At 42.6% G+C, this 27,419-nt stretch overlaps 1 protein-coding gene across 5 annotated transcripts in view; it reads left to right on the plus strand.

Moving 5' to 3' along the window:
- Positions 1 to 27,419, plus strand: part of mtus1b (microtubule associated tumor suppressor 1b) — a 145,047-nt gene that overhangs the window by 58,030 nt on the left and 59,598 nt on the right. For all 5 annotated transcript variants that reach the window (XM_055635329.1, XM_055635334.1, XM_055635341.1 and 2 more), the window contains exons 4-6: positions 714 to 917; positions 4,318 to 4,443; positions 6,800 to 6,892. In XM_055635329.1, the coding sequence (XP_055491304.1) occupies positions 714 to 917; positions 4,318 to 4,443; positions 6,800 to 6,892 (423 nt within the window). The remainder of the gene's footprint in view (positions 1 to 713; positions 918 to 4,317; positions 4,444 to 6,799; positions 6,893 to 27,419) is intronic.

Genomic DNA, 27,419 nt, shown 5'->3' on the forward strand with positions numbered 1-27,419 from the left:
AAATTAGTGTATTCAAATAGAAGTAATGAAAATCAAGTGGAAACATTCCCCAATGTTAAATCATTAGTAAAATTGTGCTGCAGTAACTCAGTAGGTCAGGCAGACTTAAACAGGTGTTGTTTCAAGTCTGGACCCTTCAGACCTGTAAAGCTACCGTATGTCCTCCAGAGATGCTGCCCGATCCACTGAGTTACTCCAGCACTTATTGTTTTGTTCAATAATCCAGCATCTGCAGTACTTGTCAAATTGAGTTTTCATTATGGGAATTAATGGAAGGAATGCAAACAAATAAATATACGTTTGAAGATGTTTTGTCCAATTTGGTGTAGCCCTAGACTTTTGGAATTTGATTTCAAAATGGGCAGAGCTTAAACTGAGCATGGGTTGATCATAGCATTTGATTTCGTGTTTTGCACTGCGTTATATCAATCTCTGAAAAACAGAGATGGAATTTTATGTCTAAATTTAGATATTGTTGTCGTAAATCCATCAGGCTGCATTGTTTGAGTTTAGTTTATTGTCATGTGTACCGAGGTACCGAGGCTTTTGAATGCTAACCAGTCAGCGGAAAGACAATACATGATTACAATTGAGCCTTTCGGGGCTGCTCTCTAGTTGGTAGAATGGGTTGGTTACCTGACTGCATTTTGGGCAAAATCTGGAAGATGACGTTTAAACTTCTTGCAGTTTACACTTTTTTATTCTTCCTCCAGATGAACACAAGGTTGCTTCAAATAACACAAAACCAAGGCTTGGATCAATTAAAGCCACCCCAAACTTGGGCGGTAAAACAGTGAAAGGCAACTTCAACTCTAAGCTGCCCGTTCCAACTTCTGGGTTAAAACGAGTCAACAGCCTGTCATCAAACAGCAGTGGTGTGTCAGTTCACAGTGTTCGGAGCACTTACAGTAGTAAAGGCAAGTATCTTGTGCCCTACGTATTGGAAAAAATACTTTGAAATTTAGCAATGTCCATAGCTTTTGATTTTTCTGCAGGAAATTCATAATCATCATAATCATGTTTTATTAGCCAAGTATGTTTTGCAACAGATGAGGAATTTCATTTGCCATACAGTCATACCAATAAAGAGCAACAGAACACACAAAATATATTTTAACAAACATCCACCACAGTGACTCCTCCACATTCCTCACTGTGATGGAAGGCGAAAAAAAAAAAGTTCAATCTCTTCCCTTCTAGTTCTCCCACGGTCGGGGGCCTCGAGCCTTCCATTGACGGGCTGATCATGGCTCCCGTAGCTGGCAGTGTTTGGGCCCTCCCGTTGGGGCGATTAAGCTCCTGCACCGGGGGGGGGATCTCAGCTCTCCCGTGCCGGGCGATCTGACCCCAAATCGGGGCTGGTGGAAATCTTCTGCATCATATGGAGCTTCCCGACATCGGTCTCTACCCGAGACTGCGAGCTCCTGGACGGTGAAATCCCAGGCAATGAATAGGCTCTGATGGTATGTCCACAGCCCCGCAGTGGGGCTCAAAATCAGTCCCGAACAAGGCCTCCAGCTCCATGTTGTTTGGCCGCAGAGCGACCGGAGACACAATCCGGAATACAATCGCATCTCCGGCGATCGGAGAGATTGAAAAAACATTTTCCCCCTACATAAAACAAACTAGAGAACATTAACACAAACTTTTAAAACACAATTAAAAATAACAAAAAAAAACAAGACGGAGACTGTTGACGAGGTGGCCATCATGCAGTGCCCCCTGGTGCCAAGATTTTAACAATTGTTACAATATTGCAATATTTTATGTTTATATCTTGAAATGCATTGATTCTTGGCACTAATTTTTAATACATGGACAAGACTGTGGAACTTAAGTAATGCAGACATAAACTTGCTATAGCACAAATCTTTAAACTGGAAAAAGCAAATGGTCTATCCAAACTCATTCTACAAAAATATTAATTCGAATTGATCCATCTCTGAAGCTATTGCTAATTTAGGATTACCTAAAATAAAGTGGAATTGAATTGTGTTGCCTCAGTTTCAAGCAGATTTAAAATAACATTCAACACTGGGGCACTGATGGTAAATAATCAAAAGGAACAGTGGGCCAAATAGCTTCTGTACTTTAATAGATTGCGATATACTACTTGATCAACGTTGCTGATAGCTCTACATTTGATAATGTAATTCGTGTTGTCTAATGAAATACGCATCTGCCTGGAGTGTCAGATGACGTTTGCTGTCAAGTTAATGTATTTAATTGTTTGACTGTGTCCAGCTGAAATGGAGAAGGATTTCATGAAATTAATTGTTTCCTTGTGTCACTGGTTTAAATGCTCATGTCGACTGCTGTGTCTACTGTGCTGTAAGAATGAACAGCTTTCTACAGCAGCACCCTGGAACAAAGGCTATCTAACGAGTGTGTGTGTATAGGAGTGATTCAGTGCTCTCCAACAAAAATATTAAAATATGCATGAAAATATTCACAAAGTGTGCACTATACAAATCTGCATCGTTTCAATTCGCGGCTCTGCAAATAAACAACAGGAATGCAGCATAAATGCGTGTGAATGCAATTTTTCGGCGAAGGAAGCTTGTATTCTACATGCTGCTTCTTTGTTTCCATTTTTTGATTGGCCATCTCTTTGTGCGTGTGTAGCTGGAGCACAGCACACAGGCATGCCGAGCAAATTACTTTATTTCCACTCTATTTCACAGAGGGGCAGCGTAGGAGGTGGCAGCATGAGCAAGGGTGAAATGTTATTTCTGCGACTGCTTGATTTTGGACTATTTCAATGACTGTATCAGGAGGACTTCGAAGCTGCACTCATACGACTTTTTCTCCACATATTTTCTCCAATTCGACACTCATGCCTCCCAACACTTCAGGAAGTCGCAGTGATGTCATGTTTGTGACCTTTCTATTAATTGGATCTTATAGTTTCTGTATTGTTCCTTTGTTAGCAGTCTTCATTGCTCGACCTAAATACCAGCATTTCAAAAGTAAGTCAGTCTTTTATTTTCTTAATGTGTTCTCTGACCCATTGGTAGTTTGAATTGTGAAATTTACATGCTAAAATGAAGTCTTGACACAGCTGCAAGATGGGAGACAAACGGCAGTACAAAGGCAGATGCATTCTTGTGTGATGGGAGAGAAAAATATTACTACATCAGCGGATGGATTCCACCGGGACCAGTTAATTTAGTGATGTCAATAGTGGCGATTGAATTGAATCCCTTAAGGCAGTTAAGCAAAAATAAACATAATTTTATTTCTGGTTATTCTGAGCAATGCACACAAGCCACAGCAGGTGACAGAAATGTGTGAAATGCTTGCTGCACGAATACTCCAATACAGAGCAAAAGGCTTACGGTTGCAGGGTAAACAAGCAATGCTCTCATTCCAACAAAGAAGTATTAAGCTTTCGTGGATTAAATCTGTGCGAAGCTTATTGCAAAATTTAAAAAAAAAAAAAAAAAAATCCAAGCTAATTTCATCAAATGGGAGGTACTTCATGGCAGAATGATTTCTGATCTTTGACATCCAGAATGATGCCCTGGTACTGCCTCCTCACGTGACCTGTACTTGTGCAGCAATAGCTGCTTCCATTTGTGGCACTATTTCATCCATAGTACCAAAATGAAAATTGTTAAACTGTGCCTTGGGTCAAGTCTATAGCTATCACTTGTCTGGTACATTTTCTAAATCAATTTGCACGATACCATTCTGTTTTTGGGTAACGGGTCATGCAAAATAATTATTTGAACAAGACGAGATAAGGTAGATGTATTGAGAAGGTAGTCATTTTTAACAGCTTGTGTACAACACGGGTTTGATTTTTTTCAATTGAACATACTGGAGATTTGAAGTGGGTAAATCCTGCCCTTATAAATGAAATGCAATCCAACTTCAGATCAAAATGTACTGTGATGCTTAAGTGGCTATACAGTAGTTTGTGCAAAATTGAAATGTCCTCCTGTGACTTTGCACAATGGGCATGTGTCTGTTGCCATGCAACTGTTAAATTTTAAAGCTTGAACAATATTAGTTCAGCTCAGTTTATTGGCACTTGTTCCGAGGTACAGTGAAAAGCTTCTGTTGCATGCCAACCTGTCAGCAGAAAGGGAATACATGATCACAGTTGATCCATTTACAAGGTAGAGATACATGATATGTATTATGGTGGTATATTTATAACAAATGGATGGATGGTTTTTGGGGAAGTTTCTTCAATCCCTGTATGTCCACTTGATTGAGGATGTCGCATGTGTACAGGTACAAAGTGTGTATCATTGTAAACAAAAATAGCTCGATGCTTCAACAAACATACTTTTTTTCTCTCTCCATCAGCTACAGTTGCTTCAGTTCATCGCGGAGATGGTTCAAGGGAACGCATACGCTCTGCATGTGCCAATCATATTCAAAAACAGTCTTTTTCGGTGATACGGTCTGCATCCGTTAAGTCCCCATGCAAAGGTAGATATGCTTTGAACGTAGTTGAAATATACTTTAGTTTTGTGTTCAAAATGTACTCTCCTGTACGTGACTTGAATTTCAGCATCTGGTGGAACAATTTACTTTGTAGTGTTAGATCTGAATGTTGCCATCCTGTGTATGCATTTGTGGTACTGAAGTAAAATTGCACATCACTTTTACTGGGATTCTTTCATGTTAACTATCGGTGAGTGTGACAAATTTCTTATTGGTAGCTCGCAAGTAACTTGGCCTGTAAACAGCTCCACTGGTTAAGAATTGAAACAAGCTCTCTTTTAATTTGACACAAATGACTTGGACCATTCTAAGATTTATGCATTTAGTTAAGTTCTGCCATGCACATGAAAACTGTTGTATTTTTACCTGACCACTCCTATTGCCACAGGCTTGTGGTAATAAATAACGATTGCTAGTTATGGTTTACTTTTCCTTCCTTTGAGTAATTATTCCAGGAATCAATGTTTTAATTTCTAGAGTTGGGTGTTTTAAAAGCCAATGATTCAAGATTCAAGATACATTTAATTGTCACGTGCCAGATGGCACAGTGAAATGAGATTCCCCTACAGCCATACAATTAAAAAAAAAAGAAAAAAAAAAAAAAGATATTTCATCACTAGATACAAGGCACTGCAGTTGCTTGTTTACAAAAGAAGACAGTGCTTGAGTAATTCAGCAGGACTGAGTTTGAGGAAGGGCACTGACCCCCAACTTCACCTCTCCTTGTTCTCTGCGGATGCTGCCTGACCCGCTAAGTTACTCCAGCACTGTCAATATTTGGCCACTGACCCAAATAAAATGGCAGGCTTTTTTATGGATTATTTCATATTCTGGCCTGATTAATCCAAAGGGGTTCTATAGATGCACAGATTCTGTGTTGCAATGAATGAAGCCATCTTTAAAGATCTATTACTGGATCAATTTATCATAGCTGAATTTTAATTTGTTCCTGGACATTCGTGTGTGTTTATAACTACCAGTCCCATAATATTGAAGTAAAGGCAGGATAATGCTGGGAGCACTCTAGCCAGGCAGCATATGTGGAAAGAGAACAATTTGGTCCATGACACTTAATCAAAACTGGGAAAGACAAAGGGTCTATCTTGTCATATTTCTAGCAACTGCAAGGCTTTATCCTTTTAGACTCTTCTAATTTAGGATTAAAACGATGTAGGGGCACATACAATAGCAAAGCACAGTTTAAAAAAAACAGGAGAGAAATGGACAGGTGACTTCAGGATGATGACAACATGAGGAATGGCCGATGCTGATTAACAATTGCTGTATCATCTTGAGGGGCAAAATGCTGGAGTAAATCAGCAGGTCAGGCAGCATCTCTGGAGAGCATGGATCGGTGACATTTTGGGTGGGGGAGCCTTGTGCAGTTGTGCCAACCAACATCAGGAATTCCTGGTATCGAACGGTCGTGAGCAGAAACATCGCCTACTCGTGTTCTCCAGAGATGCTGCCTGATCTGCTGAGTTACTCCAACATTTTGCCCCTCAAGATGATACCTGACCCATTGTGCTCCACCAGCAGGTTGTTTTTGCTCATGACACCAGCAGCTGTGAACAAAACTGTAAAAGGAATAGATCGGGAGGATGCTCAGCCTCTTGCACACAGTAGGGGAATCGAGAACCAAAGGACATAGGTTTAAGGTGAGGTGGGGGGGGGGGGGGGAAAGATTTGATAGGAACCTGAGGGGTAATATTTGCCTCGCAAAGGAGTAGGTAGTTGAAGCAGGTACTATTGTAACGTTTAAGAAACATTTAGACCGTCACATGGATAGGACTGGTTTAGAGGGATATGAGCCAAACAAGGCAGGTGGGACGAGTGTAGATAAGGCATGTTGGTTCGTGTGGGCAGGTTGTGTTGAAGGATCTGTTTCCACGCTGTCTGACTATGTGCAATCTTTTGTTTCTTATTTGTAAACTATAGTCTGACAAAGAAATTGGCTTATTTTAAGTTCTGAAACTGAAGAGGTCAAACTTCGCACTTTCCACAATGTGCCGTGATTGTATCCTTAAGATTAATCACATTTCATATTGATCTTCATATAAAAGAACTTTTGTAAAAAGCTTCATGTAAAGGGCCATTATTTGGAGGCAAAACTTCCAAATGTTGTTCTGTCAGGAATGTGCTTTTCAGTAATATAAAAGGTCTTTGTTCCTTAATCTACTGTTTAACAGAAATTTAAATAAATCTTCCAATGCAGAAAGCTCGTTCCAATTGTGTTGAACTGTTTTTGTGTAGAGCTTAGAAAAACTCTTGCACATTTTTGTCTTGACCATTAATTTATCAGTGAGGCTTAATTTTACAAACTATTTTCTTAAATTTATAGGACCATGGAGAAACGGGAACACTCCAAGCCAGGTTCTTTCAGGATCTGTTCCAAGGTCTGCAAGACAGTTGACGACTTCAAGCAAGCTAAAAGGTAACTTCAACATCACTGTCTGTTTCAGCTACCAGCTTCATTAGCCATTGATGCAGCTGTCACTTTTATTCATTCCACCAATCTTTAGTTTATGATCGGTTGGAGATTATCTTAAGACATTGTGTGATTAAGTTAAGGAATTCCGTCTTTCCTTGGTTTGTTGCCTTCTGATTACCTGCAATTTAAGCACAATCTTGCTTGGCACAATCTGGTAAAACCTCAATCTGAAAGAGTACCAAATGCGTAGCTGAGATTGTGGGTTGTCTGTCAAAAGCAAGCTGATGCACCTGAAACTCAACACAATCTGTTTGCTATCCAATTTGGTTTCATGTATGAACGTTTGAAATCTGTTTGGACTTGGGTTTGATTTCATTCTGTCAAGGGCAATTTGAGGGAAATGTAATCTGTTTTGCTCTCCTCCTGGCCAAAAGGGTGGCCTTGTGATAGCTCTCTAACACAAAGTAGATCATGGGTTTAAGGTCCACTTCCCAAGGACTGCTTGACACTTATGATTTCACATGATTACTTTCAAATCCATGAGCTTGTAATTTGATGCAAACTAGAACAACCACAGGCCTTTGACAAAAACTTGTAGTGCTTCTCTTATTTTGTATTTTAAAGGGTTACACTTGAACCTGCTACGATGCCAACATTAATGCACCAAATTGGGGTAGTCTGCAAGAAGCTAAAGAGTAGCTTAAACATTAGGGGGAGTTCCACAGCTTGGGCACCTGGTGTGGTTGGCAGAATTGAACTGTTCAAAGTAAGAGTCCAAGAACTAAGAATTGTTCTGAGATTTGTATGGTCAGCTGATAATAAACAGAGTGTAATATGATTGTTAGGTGTTAAAAGTAGAACTTGGAGCTATGGGGCATGTGCTAATGTGGGCAGCAGATGTGTAGAAAAAGGAAAATGATAGGCCAGTTTTATTTAATGTGACGTCTGCGGTATAAATAGATCATGTGGTTTTTGAGTGTGGTGTAACAGATGGAAGTTGGTGACAATGATGGAACACAGATAAGACCTGAAGCTCTGCTTGGGGTATTATGAATGGGTTTTGTTCAGCTTCAATTACCAGGCAGAGGGAGCGTTGATTTGAGTAAGCTTTTAATAAAGGCCAAGAAAGATGTAATGTAAAATTTTTGTTTTTATAAATCGTAGTGCTTGGGGCTCATTGTTCACTTTAGGTAAGTTGATTCTGATGAGTTTAGATAACTTTGGAGTGACACCTACATTGTGAAACTTGAGAGAGTAATGTCATAGAATTACACAGTATGAAAAAGGACCTTTGTCCATGCCAACCAAGCTGGTTTTCGTGGTTAGTCCCACAAAGATGAAATTGTTCTGAGTAGAGATGCCTGAGATTTTATTTTTAAAAGCCCAATGCTTATCAAAAAATTGTATAAAAATTTCCCATTTTTATACAATTCCTAAAAATCGCAGCCTAAAAGGGTATGAAATGCAACAAAATCAAGTTGTAAATTGCATGGGTATTTTCAATAATTTGTCAGATTCCTAATCTAATCCTTCATTTAGCCTGTTGTAGGTATCGAATAAAATCTATGACCTGACTCCATTTAGTCTGCAACATTTTGATAGCATGACTTTGGATTCAGTAGATACACTGAAGGCTTCCCGATGGGTGGAGGCTGTGGACTGGGAACGCGGCCGGAGGCCTTTATCGAGGCACTGTGGTCTCGATGCCTCCTGGATGGCCGTGTGGAAGCCGGGACGGGGCCCGGCCGGGGTTTCGCGGGTCGGAAGGAGGAGCCAGGTCTCGGGGATCGGAGTCAAGAGCGGCCGTCGGAGCCCGCGGCTTGGGCCTGGGTAAGCGCCATGGAGGCGTGAAGGCCTTGGTGGTGGTGAAGCCTCGCGGCGGCTGCGAAGATCCTCGCGGGTCGACTGTCAATGAGAGCGTGGAGGACCAACGTGAGGGGGGAGGGGACGATCAATGGAGGACCAGGCGTGGGGGGACCGCTATGGGGGGAACCAACGGACAATGGGGACCTGACTTTGGGGGAGGGGGGGGGGGGGGAGACACTAAAGGGGGCGCCAGCGTGCTTTGTAACTTTGTCAGCGTCGTAAGTGGCTGCTATTTGTATACATTGTGTATGCAAGCAAAGAATTTCATTGTGCCTATAATGTATTCCTTCCTAATCCTATTCCAACTATCTTCCTGAATTATTTTGATTCCTGCGTGTTTAAATACAAGAATAACCAAGTGCCAGGCAGGGTAATCTGGAATCGGTGGTGCCTGCCTCGAAATCAGGGTTGGAAATGGGATGTATATATCATTCTGGGAGTAAATCTTTCCCTCAGGATTATGGATGCTGAGTTGCTGCGTAGTTTAAACTTTTAAACTGTAAATCCATCAGTACAGAATTATACTGCTTATTGATTTTTGCGAGTTTCCATCTCAACATTAAGTGGTGAACTTTTGAAGTCACAAAAACAATTCTGTAGGGATCACACTTGTTGCTATCAATGGACGTATGTGCTCAGCCACAGTCTTGGTTAAAAAAATGAGATAATGAACACATGATGCAACTGGCAGCAAATTTAAAAGAAACGTCAGAAAAATTATAACATGTGAACTGAAATGGTGGCATAGAAAAATTGTGTTGATCAGACACCAAGGTATGGACTCCTGGAACCAGAGATCAAGGCTAAAGCGCTGAATACCTTGGTGTTCTTCAAATAAGAGGCTGCTGTGTCAATTATAGCAAAAGGAGCAAATTAGATTTCTAATAGGCTAACTATTGATAGATAAGGATTAAAGTGGCCTGCGACACTTTAAATCTGGCCCAAAACGTCACTTATCCATTTTCTCCAGATATGCTGCCTGACCCGCTGAGTTACTCCAGCGTTTTATCCACCTTTGATATAACCAGCATCTGCAGTTTCTTTTTATTACAGTTCAAATATATCTTGTTGCTTGTTGGGAGAAAATAGGAGGTCCTGAACACGATCCACCAAACAAATAGCCATCAGAGGGTGGTTCCTGTGGGCTAGAAAGTCGCAGTTGGGAGGCAAGCGTATAACCACATACCAGAAAATGAGAACCAAAATGGCCACCATGACCCTTTCAGATATTCCTTTTTATTCCCCCATTGTACTCTTCCCACCTTCTTTGTTACTCACACCAGCTTACATTTTCTTCTTGGCTCAAGTAAAGGCCCTTTAGCCTGAAATGTCAACTGTTTCACTTTCCACATTTGCTTCCTGACCTTTTTTTTGAGCATTTTTTGTTTATGACTAATAAACAGGTCATTCGCCTTGGAGTGGAGATGGAATTTACAGCCCTGACTTGGCTTGTCAAGGAAAAATACATTTAAAGTTAAATTGTCTAAAATAATAGTTTAAGGAAATGTATGGGTAAAATCAAAACGGCAAATATCGACTTTTAAAGGTGTTTGATAAGATTCCATATTATCCGGTTGACCTCAAAGATTAAAAGGGGCAAAGACAACATAGTTGGTAAACTGATTAGTTAATAAGAAATGTCTTTGTTTTCCAGTCTACTTTGTTGCTTTACAGAGTTCTGCGTTGGAGTAGTTGCTTTCTATGATACATATGACTTTGAATTGAATGGGTACAATTTTCAAGTTTGCGCACAACACCAAACTTGGAAGTGTTAAGTGTGAGGAGGATGGTAAAAGTCAAGCTACTAAAATAAATCAAAATAGACTGCAGTCTGAAGGAGGGTCTCGACCCGAAACATTGCCCATTCCTTCTCTCCAGAGATGCTGCCTGTCCCACTAAGTTACTCCAGCATTTTGTGTCTACCTTCAAAATAGGCTACTAAAAGACTGTGCGGCTCAGCTGGCGGAGCCGCTCCAGACCATTTTCAACCTGAGCCTCCAGTCAGGGAGGGTACCAGGTCTGTGGAAAACATCATGTCTCGTGCCGGTTCCCAAAGCAGGGCGGCCGACCGAGATCAACGACTACAGACCAGTGGCCCTTACATCCCATATCATGAAGACAATGGAGCGGCTACTCATTCGTCTCCTGAGACCACAAGTCCAGCACGCACTCGACCCACTACAGTTTGCATACCAGGAGAACATTGGGGTGGATGACGCAGCCCTCTACATGCTGCACCGGATCTACTCCTTTTTGGACAAACCCGGTGGCTATGTGAGGATTATGTTCTTCGACTTCTCAAGTCCGTTCAACACCATCCAACCCCTGATTCTGAATGACAAGCTTAAGAAGATGGGGGTGGATTCCACATTTATCTCCTGGATAGACGACTACCTGACGGGTCGACCACAGTTTGTCAAGCTGGGTGACAGTGTCTCTGGCACAGTGGTGTGCAATGTTGGTGCCCCACAGGGAACGGTTCTGGCCCCGTTCCTCTTCACCCTGTATACAGCAGACTTTAACTATAAGTCTGACACATGCCACGTACAGAAATATTCAGATGATACAGCGATTGTGGCATGTGTATGGAACGGGCAGGAGGAGGAATACAGGAACTTGACCAGTTCCTTTTGTGCCTGGAGTGAAGAGAACTGTCTCATCCTGAACACAACTAAAACTAAAGAGGTGGTGGTTAACTTTGGCAGGTCCAAGCTCCCCCTTCAGCTGGTCAACGCTGCTGGGGCTGACACTGAGGTGGTGCAGACATATAAATACCTTGGAGTGCACCTTGATAACAAACTGGACTGGTCTGTCAACTCTGACTCCCTCTACAAAAAAGGCCAGAGCAGACTCTTTTTCCTCAGAAGGCTCAAATCCTTCAATGTGTGTAATGACATGCTGCACATGTTTTACAACACTGTGGTTGCAAGTGTTATTTTCTACGCTGTTGTCTGCTGGGGCAACAGCATTAGTGAAAAAAACAACAAGAAGCTGGTCAAACTGGTTAAATGAGCTAGCTCAGTGCTGGAGGGGAGAGTAGACTCTGGGATGGATGTGCTTGAGAGGCGTATGAGGCACAAGGTGCAGGTCATCCTGAAAAACCCCGGGCATCCCCTCCATGTAATTCTGGAGAGTCAAAAGAGCACTCGGAACAACAACTGGTTCCTCTCCCTGCCCTGTAGAACGGAGCGGTTCAGGAGATCCTTCACCCCTGCAGCCATTAGATTTTATAATTCGGACCGCTAGGCTGTAGGGGGATGCATTTTTGCAATTTTTAATTGTTAATTATTGGTCTTTTTAAGTATTTATTGCTCTCAGGTAGTGTCCACAGTGTATTCTATGTATTTTCTGTCTGTGTTCGTTTTGAATCTGTGGGTTTGTTGGTTGGGGGCTTCTGGACATCTGAATTTCCTTGAGGGGATCAGTAAATATTTTATTATTATTATTAAAATAAATCAATAGTTGGCAACAAATATGCCGAGATGTTGTGCAGAAAGAATGAAAATAGGCTCTCTAAATGGGTGCACAAGAGCAGGTTGAAGTAATAGGTTTTGAGTATGGGGGACAGGTTGAGAATCGAAGCTTAAAATGCAGATCTAAACAACAAGAGCAAGGAAGTTATAACATACCATTATGTAATACATGACTTGGTCATTGTTGTGAGACAAATGAAACTTTTACGCTACTCGTAATTTACGTAAACTTTATTGAAGTTTTAAGCAACTAGTTTCTGTAATACATAACCTCGAAGCATCTGGAAAATATCGCTGATTCCACAGGCCTCGCTGGCCTGAGACCTGGCACATGCACACACTCTGGAAAGGCCCCGCACATGCACACACTTCAATCATACAGGGAGTATTGTCTAATGCCTAATGCTGCATATTATAACGGATGCAAAAGCTTCAGAGGTTGAAAGATTTTTTAATGCATAGAATGAGGACCTTTATTTGTGGCTGGACCCCATGGGGAAGGTGAGGTTGCTCTTAATGGAACATGAAATTAAGATACCTGGAAGATATTTAAATCTTTAAATGGTTCAACTATAGAGGCAGTAGATGAAATATTTTTCATTGGAGGAAGGGTTAAGAACTAAAACGTTTTTGCCATATCTTCATTCTAATTACATAAATAAATTGTTTGGCACAGTAAATGGTAATAGAATGCACTGCTTGGTTGGTACTTTCCTTTAAAAAGGAAACTGGGTTATCTGAAAGGAAGAGATTTGTTGGACTTTCAGTGGGTATGGGCAGAGGATTGAGACTAGCTGGCGAGAATTCTACACTTCCGTTCAAATTGGGTTGTGCTTGTATATAGTCATGATTAACCAATTTAGGCCATTTAGTCAATGCAATCTGATTTGATAATAGGTGCAACATGATTTGTAAATTTGGAAGCATTTGCTAAGGTTGAATTTTGTGAGATCTACTAATTTTCATGTGGCCTTTGCTTAACATTTATAGTAAAAAGGTTAAATTCTTCATCTTGATGGCTGCTGTGAACTAAGTATAGTTGGATCATTGTGCCTTGGGCAAGAATACTCAATGTTAAATGTACAGTTAATAGTGCTGACAGACCAAGTTGGATTACTTTGACAAGGTTGGGTTACATTAAAGAATTGACTCACCCATCCCATATATACAGGTTTGAGGCTGAACTGGGTGTAGGCAGTTTTCAGTGTTCATTGGCCAGGTGCACTCGTGTTTAACATCAGCGATTTTAGATCTAGTTTCTTGCGAATTTTTGGGCTTGGTGTTCCTGGATATTCTGTGCTGAATGTGCTCTATATTAGAATGTACATGATTAGTTTTAAATATTGACTTGAAAGGTATTCAATCTTCATTATTAGTAATGAGATTTGTTTTAATCTGTTTCAAATCTCATTTGGGTAGAGAGAAATTACTAGGAAGTGGAGTGTTGGGGATGGGAAGGCTTGACTGGATTCTGCAATGATTCAGATGTAAAAATGAGCCGGTATATGGTTGCCAGATGTAATTGGACCACAACTGCAGTATTGGAAGGTAAGGAGTTAAAAATGTAATCATGAGATGTTTTCTATAAGTTTGACTAAACTTTGTATAATAGTTGTGATGAGAAGCAGTTTTTCGATCAATATATAGTTGGCCATAAGTCAGTTTACTAAAAGTGCAATTTTCCTGTGGTCTACTTCACTGAACTAATATAGTATTTTAGGTATTGTCATACACGCAAAAATGTGATGTTAGAATTAAAACTGTCAAATGAGTTGTAATTGCAGTCTATAAGTTTCTACTATTTCTATAAATCAAGTTATTTAAATCAAGTATCAAGCTGTTTACATGCTACTGCAGTTACGTGAAATTCTGTATTCTCTGTTACATAAACTGACATTGCTTGTAATTGTAACTATTGAATTATGAAATTGATTTAACGCTATGTGTGACGAATTCAGTTGAAGTATCGGCAGTGTTCCTTCATGATATCCGTTTATAATTTTGAGGGTTAAGAGTTGTGGGAGTCAGAACATCTGAAGTATATTCTGTATTTTAAGGTAAAACTTCAAATGTATTTAATTAAAACAGTGGCATATCTTGTATTTAAAGCATTCTTAAATGTTTGATACAGGGAGGTTTGCTAGCGCAACTAGGGAGATTTTTAATTGGGGGGGGGGGGGATGACCCAGCAGGGAGAAGTGAAGGAATTTGGTGATGCCCATAGGATTAAACTGTTATCTCAATACAAGGAATATTGTGGAGAAAGCATATGAACTTGGAGCCTAGATTGGTACTTGAGAATGATTTTGAGCTTGGAAGTAAGGAAGGTGTAAGCACTCAAATAGGCTTATAATATAGGCCTCCCAATAGCAAGTAAGGGATGGAGGAACAGATGGATAAATGAAAGATGCCAAAGCAGCCGTGATGTCTTAATGTATGATTTAAACCTCCCCAATATTGAGTGGGACTTGCTCAGTATCAAAGGCTCCGAGAGGCAGAATTTGAGAGATGTATCCATGAGGGTTTCTTGATACATTGATAGTTGAATGTGATAAGGAACATACTGGACCTTGGGTTGGGAAATGAGACTGGCCAGGTGACTGGTGTTCCAGAGGAAGAGCATATTGAGGATGGTGGTCATAGCTCCAGGTTTTTTAATTGTTTTGAACAGGGAGAAGGCCAGATTTTTCGGGAAGGTTTTAAATTGGAGTAAGACAAACTACAACTTTGACGGAGCACAGGAGGTTACACTGGAAGCATTTACTGAGTCATCCACATCTGGTTCAGAACTTGCATGTTGCAGTAAGGAGAGAGGATTAGGATGGCAAAATAATGGAACTTTGGATGACCAAAGAGGTTGTAAATGTGGTCAAAAAGATGAAGTGCATTTGAGGTTTAAGAGAATGTCCTTGAAGGAATATGAAAAAATACAAAAGGAACTCGAATGGGCAATTAGAAGGGCCAAAAGGGGCAACAAAATGACTTTAGCAACTCGGATTAAATAACATTCCAAAGATCGTTGTACCTATATTAAAAGCAAGAGGGTACCCAGGGAGAAGGGAGGATCACTTGAGGATAAAGGAGGGCATTTGTGCTTGGACTACGGGGATGCATGCAAGGTACAAAACGAGGAACTGCAGATGCTGGTTTGCACAAAAGGGCGCACAGTGCTGGAGTAACTCGGCAGATGAGGCAGATCTCTGGAGATCATGGGGTAGGTGACATTTGGAGTTCGGAGTACTTTGCATCTGTATTCACCAAGATGGAGGACCGTGAGATCAGCGGGTCGAATACTAATAGGCATGGGTAGTTTGAGATTAAGAGTCGGGAGGGTTGCATTTTCATGTCTCAAAATAGAATTGTTGGGGCTTTGGAAGAGCATTAAGATGGTTAAATCCCCAGAAAGACAATGCTGGAGTAACTCAGCGGGACAGGCAGCATCTCTCGAGAGAAGGAATGGGTGATGTTTCGGGTCTAGACCCTTCAGCCTGAATCCTCAGGACGTGTTGGGATCCAAGGTAATTGTGAGACCAGAAGAGATTGCAGAAGCTTTGACAACGATCTTTGTATCTTCTCTAGCTACAGATGAACACTGGAGAGTATTTAATGTTCCTTTATTTAAGAAGGAAAGTCGAGATTACCGGAGCCTGGCTGTGGGTGGAGGATATCTTCATTTTCCATTTTCATACAACAAAATTCTTTAGGCTTTGTAAATACAAATGGTAGAAATATGAATAAAACAATGCTGACAGTACCTCTGTTCAGTTGCTTCTGAGATGAGAGAGTAAATGTTTTAAGTTGAAGATTCCCCAGAACATGTAAAGTAGAGAAATAACAAGCTTGTTTTGTGTTTAAGGGTGGACGAGGCATGGAGAGAACAAAGTACATCTCTGATGGGTTTGCCTTTGGGGATCTGGTTGACGGATTAATCAGGGCAGTTAGAAACACGAATGGGAAAATGAAATAGAGCTGCAGAACACGTTTAACAAGTCAGGATATCCCAACAGTTAACAAAATGAGCCAGTATCACGTGGACTTGTCTGCTCGGATGCAGAGTTGTCTAAAGTTGTACAATTTGAGTTGGGGAAAGTGAAACGCGCTCAAAGATTGGGAGTTTTTGGCCAGTGTTAGGCCTTGTTATAACAGTGCAGGATGACACAGCAGCTTGGTGAATTAAGTGGCAATTTTGTGTAGATCACAGTGATAAGGGAATATGAAGACTGAGGCCATAGACCAGCAATTTCGGGAGGTGCATATCAAATTAAGAAAATCTGAAACAATTCATTTTGGAAAGGTAGAACATCGCAGGTAATATGAAGTAAATATTACTATATTGGTGTCAATTGAGCATATCGTTTCTGAACATTTTTTTGAAAGTGGTGGTTTTATTCTCTAAAATGTGAAAGCGTGTTGAATACAGAAGGATACGATGGCAAAAATGCTTAAACCAAATACTTAAACAGGCAATGATTAGGAATCGCTTGGTTTGTGCCAAATTTAGTGCATCAATTTAAGTTGTATTGGAAAAGGGTACAGTGCCAAGGACGTGGGTCTTCAGTTCTTCTTGGTCCTCCAAAAATATTCCAAATTGAAACTGGAGGTGGTGGAGTGTGGACTTAAGCAAAAAAGGGTTCTTAGAGAAGAAGAGCGACCTTAAATTTAGTTGCGTCTGGTTGGGTAACTATAGTAGGGTGGAGATTATTCCATGCTTTAATTGTGTGGGGAGGAATGAATTGCTGTACACATCTGTCTTGGTAGCTGGTATCTCAAATTGGCTCGAATGCCCTTGTCTGCTCCTAATAGGTTTGGGTTTGGTGTAGGTTTGGTAATCTATGTCGAGCTGATCATTTAACATTTTGTAAAAACGGGTCTAAACGGTGAGCTTTGATTTGAACGGTGAGCTTTGGGATTCTATAAACCCATAGAATCATGGTCAAACGGATGCAAGGCTAAGTTGATACTTGATGCAAGTTCTTGATTCAAAGTACTTCATTCTAAATGCCAAGGCTTTCAGCACTTCATGAACTAGCGAAACAGTTTAATTTTGTGATACCAGCAGTCAGTTTTGAAATTCATCTTTGCCTGTAATTATCATGAAAAACTAAATTGTAATTTTTAAACATTTGATATTTTCCTCTTTCAAAATGAGATTTCAGTTGAATTAAACCAGTAATCTGGAATTCTACATTTTAAATTCACATTATTTAAACACCTTGCAAATGTATGTGTATGTATATATGTGTATATATTTATTTATATTACAAGGATGACCTATGTGATATTTATGTATGTGTGTGTGTGTGTGATCCTTGTGTAGAATTCATTAGAGGATTGACCTTTCTCCCAGCCTTGCCTCTGACTAAGTGGAACTAATTCTTGCTTTCTGATCCTTGTCAATCCAGTTATTATACTGCATGCCTGGCTGGCCTCGTATTTTACCTTAACATAGACCAGAATCTATAGCTAGCTGACCAAGCCATCCCCTTGAGCCTTCAGTGTCAGTATATATGGAAATACTGATGATCCAACCTAATCATTTTGTGCCTTTCCTCTCCAGCTCTTGTGCCTTTCTAGCTCTAGAACTCTCAGATCTTGGCTTTCAGTTTTGGTGACCTGTGCTTTCTCCCCATGTTTTCATCAGTTACCTTACTTACCTGTAGATTCTGGCACGGCAATACATGTGAACTGGGGAGCCCAATTCATACGCAGCAATGTTCCCGATGTAGCCTCCTTTACATTGGTGAGACTAAATGTAGATTAGGTGACCACCTCAATTGCACTTTGTCCACCAAAACCTGTTGAGTCTCCTGGTTACCAACCATTCTAACCCCTCTTCTCATTCTGCATCCCAGGGTACTTAAGGAATTGGCTCTAGAAATTGTGGATGCATTGGTGATCATTTTCCAATGTTCTATAGATTCAGGGTCAATTCCTGTCGCTTGGATGGTAGCTAATGTTATCCCACTTTTTAAGAGAGAAAATCAGGGAATTATAGACCAGTTAGCCTGACATCGCTGGTGGGGAAGATGCTGGAGCCAATTATAAAAGATGAAATAGCGGCACATATGGATAGCTGTAACAGGATTGGTCCGAGTCGGCATGGATTTACAAAGGGGAAATCATGTTTGACTAATCTTCTGGAATTTTTTGAAGATGTAACTAGGAAAATGGACAAGGGAGAGCCAATGGATGTAGTGTATCTGGACATTCAAAAATTTGATAATGTCCCACATAGGAGATTAGTGGGCAAAATTAGAGCACATGGTATTGGGGGTAGGGTACTGACATGGATAGAGAAGTGGTTGGCGGACAGGAAACAAAGAGTAGGGATTAACGGGTCACTTTCAGAATGGCAGGCAGTGACTAGTGGGGTACTGCAAGGCTCGGTGTGGAGCCGCAGCTGTTTACAATATACATTAATGATTTAGATGAAGGGATTCAAAGCAACATTAGCAAATTTGCAGATGGATGCAAGCTGGGTGGCAGTGTGAACTGAGGATTCAGGGTGACTTGGACAGGTTGGGTGAGTGGGCAGTTGCATGGCCGATGCAGTTTAATGTGGATAAATGTGAGGTTGTCCACTTTGGTGGCAAAAACAGGAAGGCAGATTATTATCTGAATGGTGTCAAGTTGGGAAAAGGGGAAGTACAACAAGATACGAGGGTCCTTCATTACTAACTGAAAGTAAGCATGTAGGTGCAGCAGGCAGTGAAGAAAGCTAATGGCATGTTGGCCTTCATAACAAGAGGAGTTGAGTATTGGAGCAAAGAGGTCCTTCTGCAGTTGTGCAGAGCCCTAGTGAGACCACACCAGGAGTATTGTGTGCAGTTTTGGTCTCCAAATTTGAGGAAGGACTTTCTTGCTATTGAGGGAGTTTAGCGTAGGTTTACAAGGTTAATTCCCGGGATGGCAGGACTGTCATTTGTTGATAGAATGGAGCGGTTGGGATTTTATACTCCGGAATTTAGAAGGATGAGAGGAAATCTTATGGAAACATATTAGATTATTAAGGAATTGGACACGCTAGAGGCAGGAAGCATGTTCTCGATGTTGGTGGAGTCCAGAACCATGGGTCAAAGTTTCTGATTAAGGGGTAGGCCATTTAGAATGATGAGGAAAAACTTTTTCATCCAAAGTTGTGAATCTGTGGAATTCTCTGCCTCAGAAGGCCAATTCTCTGGATGCTTTCAAGAGAGAGTTAGATAGACTCCACAATCTTTAAGAGCTCTAGGATATTGGTGAGAAGGCAGGAATGGGGTACTGATTGTGGATGATCAGCCATGATCACATTGAATGGCGGTGCTGTCTCGAAGGGCCGAATGTCCTACTCCTGTGCCTATTGTCTATTGCCATATTGGCCTTTCTGTGCTTGGCCATTACCAGAGCGAGGCCACAGGCAAACTGGAGGAACAGCACACCATATTCCGCCAGGGTAGCTTACAACCCACGTGTGCATGATGGTCGGTGGTAGAGTTGCTACATTACAGCACCAGAGACACGGTTTCAATCCTGACTGTGGGTGCTGTCTGTTTGAAGTTTGTATATTCTCCCCGTGACCTTCGTGGATTTTCTCCAGGTGGTCTGGTTTCCGACCACACTCAAGACTTACAGGTTTGTAGGTTAATTGGCTTAGTAAAATTGTAAATAGTCTCTCATGTGTGTAGGATAGTATTAGGGGATTGCTGGTCGGTGCTGACAAGGTGGGCTGAAAGGACTCTTTCCGTGCTGTTTTGGGTAACACACTGGCAATTAGCATATTTTTATTATTTTCTTACACTTTATACTTTTCACCTCTGGCCTTTGTCAACCGTCTGCCTATGATAAACCTCTCTCTCTTGCATCCACGTGTCACTAGCCAGGCTTTGTCCTTCCCTTGCATTTCCCACCTTTCTTCCTCCACAATCGATCTGAAGAAGGGTCCAGACCCAAAATGTCTCCTGTTCATTCGTTGAGTTTCTTCTGCACCTTGGATTAGTTTGTAGTTATTTAGGTTTGGAATTACAGCGGGGAAGCCGGCCCTTCAGCCCACAGAGTCCGCAACACCAAGCAAACCCCGTACATTAACACTATCCTACACGAGGGACAGTTTTTACATTTATACCAAGCCAATCAACCTACAAACCTGTACGTCTTTGGAGTGTGGGAGGAAACAGAAGTTCTCGGAGAAAGCACACGGTCACGGGGAGAGCGTACAAACTCCGTACAGACAAGCACCTGTAGTTGGGATCGAACCTGGGACTCTGCCGCTGTAAAGCAGCAACTGTACCGCTGCACCACTGTGCCGCCCCTTTTTTTTGTAAACCAGCATCTTCCTTGTTTCTGCCAAACACACAAGCAATACCATAAGGTACAGCAATTAGATGGGTCATCTGACTCGGAGGGCAGATAAATCTTTAAACACCTTAGCAATTTAAATGCAAGTGGATTCTAGGTTCATGTTCTCTGACAAATGTTGCTGTACATGAAGGCAAGGAACTGCAGATGCTTGGTTTTGGAAAAAAGGGTCTGTGCTGCTAGAACTCATCTGGTCAGGCAGCATCTTGTTTCAGTTGTGACCCTACCTCGGACTTATTGTGGGGGACAGGGAAAAGGAATGAAACTGGAAGCGAGGGGCATGGCGAAGCTTTGCATATAATCTGTGAGCAGATGAGGGGGTGTGAATATTGAAAGGCAGGTGGTGGGCAAAGCAAGAGATGAAAAACAGAAGGTGTGAGACGAGGATTGAAGCATTGCAAATTGTGAACCTAGAAGAATGAATATAGGTGGAGAGGGGCGGGGCAAATGGGTACAAATCCAGGTGGGGCACAGGGGTGGGGAGCAAGAAAGACGGGTGTGGGAGAGGAAAAGGAGGTGGGGAGGGGGTGGTAGCTTCCTTATATCAAGAAAACAAGGGGGTGGGAAAGAAGTTGGATTGTTTGGTCAGTACATTCATCACTACTGAAAATCATTCAATTTTACGATTTATTAATTTGCCCTTCATTTGAATCCTATCTGAAATGTGCTGCGATAACCATCTAGATATTAGCCAACTGTCAAAAAAATCTACTTAACTCTCATAATAGAATAGAATTATCATGTAAAAGTCAATGCAGTCCTGTTTTCTGCATGACATCAAAGGTTGGTCATCTGGTAATTTGTACAGTAGATCTTTTGTATCATTTGAAAAATAGCAGCAACTCCATCCCAATTGTTTGAATGGTGTTTGTTATAATTCATGCAGACAGATGTGAAAAGCGTTGACAATGAACCTTTGTAAGGATTCAATTTTCATGAAGAAATGAGAAAACCTCATTCAATCAATCCATGGAATTCTTTAACTTCAGCACAAATCAAATGAATAGTTACTTGCATTCTCACAATCTCAACAGATTTCAATAAATTTGTCGACAGTGCAATTGCTGATTAAGACCCAATTACAGATTGCGTTTGCATTTATATAATATTAATTGTCGTTGCTTAAAGGGATGTTATTGCCTGTCAGAAGTTAAATGCATAGGCAGTTCATGGGTTAAACTTCGGACTCTCTGCAATTTGAGAGGGACTATAGACAATAGATGCCCTTTAAGCTTTCGTAGTGATCATGGCTGATCGTCCACAATCAGTACCCCGTTCCTGCCTTCTTGCCATATGGCCTGAAACGTTGCCTATTTCCTTCGCTCCATAGATGCTGCGGCACCCGCTGAGTTTCTCCAGCACTTTTATCTACCTTCGATTTTTCAGCATTTGCAGTTCCTTCTTAAATTCTTCCCGTATCCCCTGACTTCGCTATCTTCAAGAGCCTTATCTAGCTATCTTGAAAGTATCCAGCGAACTGGCCTCCACCACCCTCTGAAGCAGAATTCCACAGACACAACTCTGTGTGAAAAGATTTCCTCATCTCAATTCTAAATGTCTTAAACCCCTGTCTCACGATGCGAGTTGACCCACGAGTGACTCGGAGTTTAAAACAAATTAAACTCGTGGTAATCACGTACAATTAACGTAGCGAGAACGTCTGATTACGCAACTTAACGACACGTGGCGCTAACGGCAGGTACCCGGGAAATTTCTTCACTCTTGAAAAACTTAAAACATGTTGAAAGATTTCCACGAGTCAAATTTACTCTTGAAGTTAAAATTTGAAACATTTAAACTCGTTGTAAGACCGTAGTGGCCCGTGAGTTTACCGTAGTGATTCGTGAGTCTACCGTGGGCACTCTTTAACTCAGCGGGCAGGCAGCATCTCTGGAGAGAAGCAATGGGTGACGGGATGATGTTTCCAAATTTCTGCTGCGTCTTTGTGTTACTCCAGCACCGTGTATTCACTTTTTGTCAATCGGCATCTGCCCTTTCTTGTGTGTGACATTATTTGTATCCGTGGCAGTTGATTGTCGCTCCCTTCAGTTTCCCTGGGGGTCGGAACGGGACTGGAGTTGGGAGGGAATGGTTGGGGGGAGGGGGGGTGGGGGGGAGATGACTTGGGACGGCAGACAAGTGTACTGACTGTGTGGGCAGACACTTTGGTAGTGATTGCCCATGGGGTTCACTGTCGAGGACTTCATAATGCAGAGAGCATTATAAACAGTGTAGCGAATAACCCTGGAAAGGGGGGAGACTTCTCTCCGAGTTGGACCAAGAAAACTGAAGCAGGAATTTTCTTGAGGTTATTAACGACAGATAAATGGATGGGAAGGGTTTAGAGGGCTATGGGGGCCCTCTATTTTTCCTTTCTAAAGATGCAGTATATTTTTGTGACTATTGCACACTGCAGACCAGAAGCGCCTTCAATACCCAGTGAGAAGGGATGGGTGGATTAGGTGAGCAGGAGAGTGGGGTTGTTTACAGAGGCAGGGGGCAAGGGCTGTACAGTTCCAGTCTCAGCTCCTACTCTACCGAGCGTGTGGACGTGGTCGGGTGGCTTGGTTGGCGGCGGCCCATGGTGTGGCAGAGCCGGCGTGGCTGCTGACTCCCATCCCCCCCCCCCCCCCCCCCCCCCCCCCGTCCAGGGCCACGCTGGGAGAGAGCCCCACAAGCACCTGCCCCGGGACGACTGGCACTGACCTGCTGGTGTCGCCGACGTGAAGACGGTGCGAAGCCCCCGCACCCGGTGCAATGGGCGGGGAGCTGGAGAGGGGAGGGAAGGGGTCACACACATGACCGGGAAGCAGAGGGGTGTAGGAGGGGGGTGGTGATAGACAGGGCCAACAATGAGTGGAGAAAGACAGAAACACTGACGTGCAAAGGAAACCTACAACAGTGCATGATCTCTCTCGCGTTATGGCGGGTGATTGTCGCCTGCCCGCTGTTCCTGATGCTAAAGCCTTGGGATCATTGCCCTTCGTATTGGCGTGGAGGTGGAGGGGGGTATTGTGCTGTTTGATCGCCCCCTGCTATCCCAGGGACAGGGAGACAAAGCGGCTTTTGAGACTGGTGGGCAATTACTACCAAAGTGTCTGTCCACACAGTCAGTACACCCCTCCTACACTTGTCTCCCGTACAAAGCCACCCAAGGCCCCCCCCCCCCCCCCCCCCAAACTGCAGTCCCGTCCCGACCCCCTGGGAAACTGAAAAGAGCGACAATCAACTGCCATGGATACATATAAAACGTCATCCCGTCACCCATTCCTTCTCTCCAGAGATGCTGTCTGTCCCGCTGAGTGACCATACTGAGGGAATTCCCACGTATATGAAGCGGAGAGAAATGCTCTGGCACTGGACGGTGTGCATTTTCCCTTTGTAGGTCATATATGCGGCGGTGTGACTCACCTGTTGCAGCGGCCCCTACAGCCTGTCTGTCTTTTTTTTTTTGTCTAATTAAATGTAGTTGTTCGTGTTTTTTAATAGTGTTTTTAACTGTGTATATGTGGGGGGCGGGGGAGGGGGAAACTTTAAAAATATCTCTTCCCTGCAGGGGAGACCCGACCTTTTCCCTGTCGGGTCTCCGTTGTCGTTGGGGCCTAGTGTCGTGGAGCGGCCTCCAGTCACGGAGCCTGCGGCGCTGCGGACTTACCACCGTGGGGCTGGCCGGCCTCGGAGCGTGGGGAGTGGTGGTGGCTCATTGCTGCGGCCCGACTCTGGAGCTCGGAGGCTCCAGCAACGCAACTTCTCCAGCCCGTGTCGCGGGGTTGGAAGACCCGGAGCAGGGCCGTACATCGCCCGGCGCGGCTTAATGGCCGCGGGACAATCCAGCGCCTGCCGGGCGCTCCAACTTTTGGACATTTAGACCTGGAGCGGGGCCGTACATCGCCCGGCACGGCCTAACATGGCCGCGGGACTTATCACCGCCTGCCTGGGGCTTCGACATTGGGAGAAAAATGGAGAACGGGGGAGAGAAAAGACTTTGCCTTCCATCGCAGTGAGAAGGAGGTTCACTGATGGATGTTTCTGTAAATTGAATTGCGTGTATGTCTGTAGGAAATTGTCTTTGTTTGTATGGCTGTGGAAACGGAGTTTCGTTTGAGCCTCACTGAGGTTCAAATGACGTAATAAAATATTGTATATTGTATATCAATAGATACGGCCGCGCGGAATTCTATCTTTAACTCAAAGCCGCAGGATGGAGCTGTCTTCTTTAACACTGTTGCTTCGCCGCCACCGCCTCCTTGCTGCGCAATGGCAGCGAGTGTGGGACCAAGATCCTGCCTAGTTTTTTTAAGTTCTGAAATTGAGTAACTTTTAATACTGAATCAGAATATACTTACTGTATGAGATGCTGTCCAGCTCCTCTATTTGATACTTAAAACAGGCCTTCATTCACGGTTGGCTCGAGAGTAACACGGGAGAGGAACTTGGTAACTCGGGAGAGGAACTTGGTACATCGCAGAAATGAGAAGTAAACGTCAAACTTAGACATACATGTGGGAACTCGTTTAAACTCGTGACCATGAACTTGGAATCTCGTAAACAACCACAAGTGTGATTTTTTTTTTTTCTTTTACTTGGGATCACTCGTGGGTGGACTTGTACCGTGAGACAGGGCCATTACCCCTTATTCTTAAACTGTGCCCCTGATTCTGGACTCAGGAATATGTTTTCTGCCTCTAGTGTGTCCAAACCCTTAATCTTATGTTTCAATAAGATCTCCTCTCATCCTTTTAAATTCCAGAGTATACAAGCCCAGCCGGTCCATTCTCTTAGCATATGACAGTTCCACCATCCCGGAAATTAACCTTGTGAACCTACGCTGCACTCCCTCAATAGCAAGAATGTCCTTCCTTAAATTTGTCGACCAAAACTGCACACAATACTCCAGGTGTGGTCTCACCAGCGCCCTGTAAAACTGCAGATGGACCTCTTTGCTCAACTCCTCTTGTTATGAAGGCCAACATGCCATTCACTTTCTTCACTGCCTGCTGTACCTGCATGCTTACTTTCATTGATTGTTGAACTAGGACCTCCAGATCCCATTGTAAATCAGTGTCAATGTTGTGGTTGAATAACGGGGTCTATGAAGGCATGAGAGGGGAGCTGGCCAAGGTCGACTGGAAAAGGATACTGGCAGGAATGATGGTGGATCAGCAATGGCAGGAATTTCTGGGCAAATCCAGAAGATGCAGGATCATTTCATTTCAAAGAGTAAAAAAGATTCTAAGGAGTAAGACGCCACCGTGACTGACAAGGGGAAGTTAGGGATGGAAAAGGTGTAAAAGAAAAGGTATATAACATAGCAAAGAGTAGCGGGAAGCCAGAAGATTGGGAAACTTTCAAATGACAACAGAAGGTAACAAAAAGGGCAATATGGGGTTTAAAGATGAAGTACAAGGGTAAGCTGGCCAAGAATATAAAGAAGGATAGTAAAAGCTTCTTTAGGTATGTTGAGAGAAAAAGATTAGTAAAGACAAATGTGGGTCCCTTGAAGGCAGAAACAGATGAAATTATTATGGGGAACAAGGAAATGGCAGAAGAGTTGAACAGGTACTTTGGTTCTGCTTTCACTAAGGAAGACATAAACAATCTCCCAGATGTACTAGAGGACAGAGGACCTAGGGAGACAGAGGAACTGAAAGAAATTAGCATTAGGCGAGAAATAGTATTGGGTAGACTGATGGGATTGAAGGCTGATAAATCCCCTAGAAATGGCTCTAGAAATCGTGGACGCATTGGTGATCATTTTCCAATGTTCTATAGATTCAGGATCAGTTCCTGTGGATTGGAGGGTAGCTAATGTTATTCCAGTTTCCAATAAAGGGGCAATAGAGAAAACAGAGAATTCTAGACCAGTTAGCCTGACATTGGTGGTGGGGTAGATGCTGGAGTCAATTATTAAAGAAGTAATAACATTGCATTTGGATAGCAGTACAATGATTGGTCCAATTCTGCATGGATCTATGAAGGGGAAATCCTGCTTGACTGATCTTTTGGAATTTTTTGATGGTGTGACAAGTAAAATAGATGGAAGGGGAGACAGTGGATGTAGTATATCTAGACTTTCAGAAAGCCTTTGATAAGGTCCCACACAGGAGGTTAGTGGGCAACATTGGAGCACATGGTATTGGGGGTAGGGTGTTGACATGGTTAGAGAATTGGTTGGCAGACAGGAAACCGAGAAGGAATAAACGGGACCCTGTCGGAATGGCAGGCAGTGGCGAGTGGAGTGCCACAAGGCTCGGTGCTGGGGCTGCAACTATTTACAATATATTAGTGATTTAGATGGGATTAAAAGTAACACAAGCAAATTTTCAGATGACACAAAGCTGGATGACAAGCTAGATGCAGGAAAAATGTTCCCAATGTTGGGGGAGTCCAGAACCAGGGACCACAGTCTAAGCATAAAGGGAAGGCTATTTAAAACTGAGATGAGAAATTTTTTCACCCGTGAGTTGTGAATTTGTAGAATTCTCTGCCACAGAAGGCAGTAGAGGCCAATTCACTGGATAAATTTAAAAGAGAGCTCTAGTCCAGGGGCTAGCGGAATCAAGGGAGAAGGCAGACACGGGTTACTGATGGCCTCCACCTGCACCTATTTTCTATGTTTCATTGTCTTTATGCAGTTTTCCAGTCAAATTTTAAATAACGTTTGAAACAAATTAAGCTAGTCCAACTTTAAGGGAGAGCCTCATGGGCAAGTCAGAAGCAAATCAGTTGGCCAGTACAACTGGAGCCTGGCTAGGTTTTATGATGCGGAATTGATATTTTCAGCAGGAATATGTGGTTTAAGTCACTGCGCTGGCTGTCCGGAGACTTGTCTGGGATGGATTTGCCACTGCAGGGTT

Source organism: Leucoraja erinacea, chromosome 1 (genome assembly GCF_028641065.1).
Source record: "Leucoraja erinacea ecotype New England chromosome 1, Leri_hhj_1, whole genome shotgun sequence".
NCBI classification, from domain to species: domain Eukaryota; kingdom Metazoa; phylum Chordata; class Chondrichthyes; order Rajiformes; family Rajidae; genus Leucoraja; species Leucoraja erinaceus.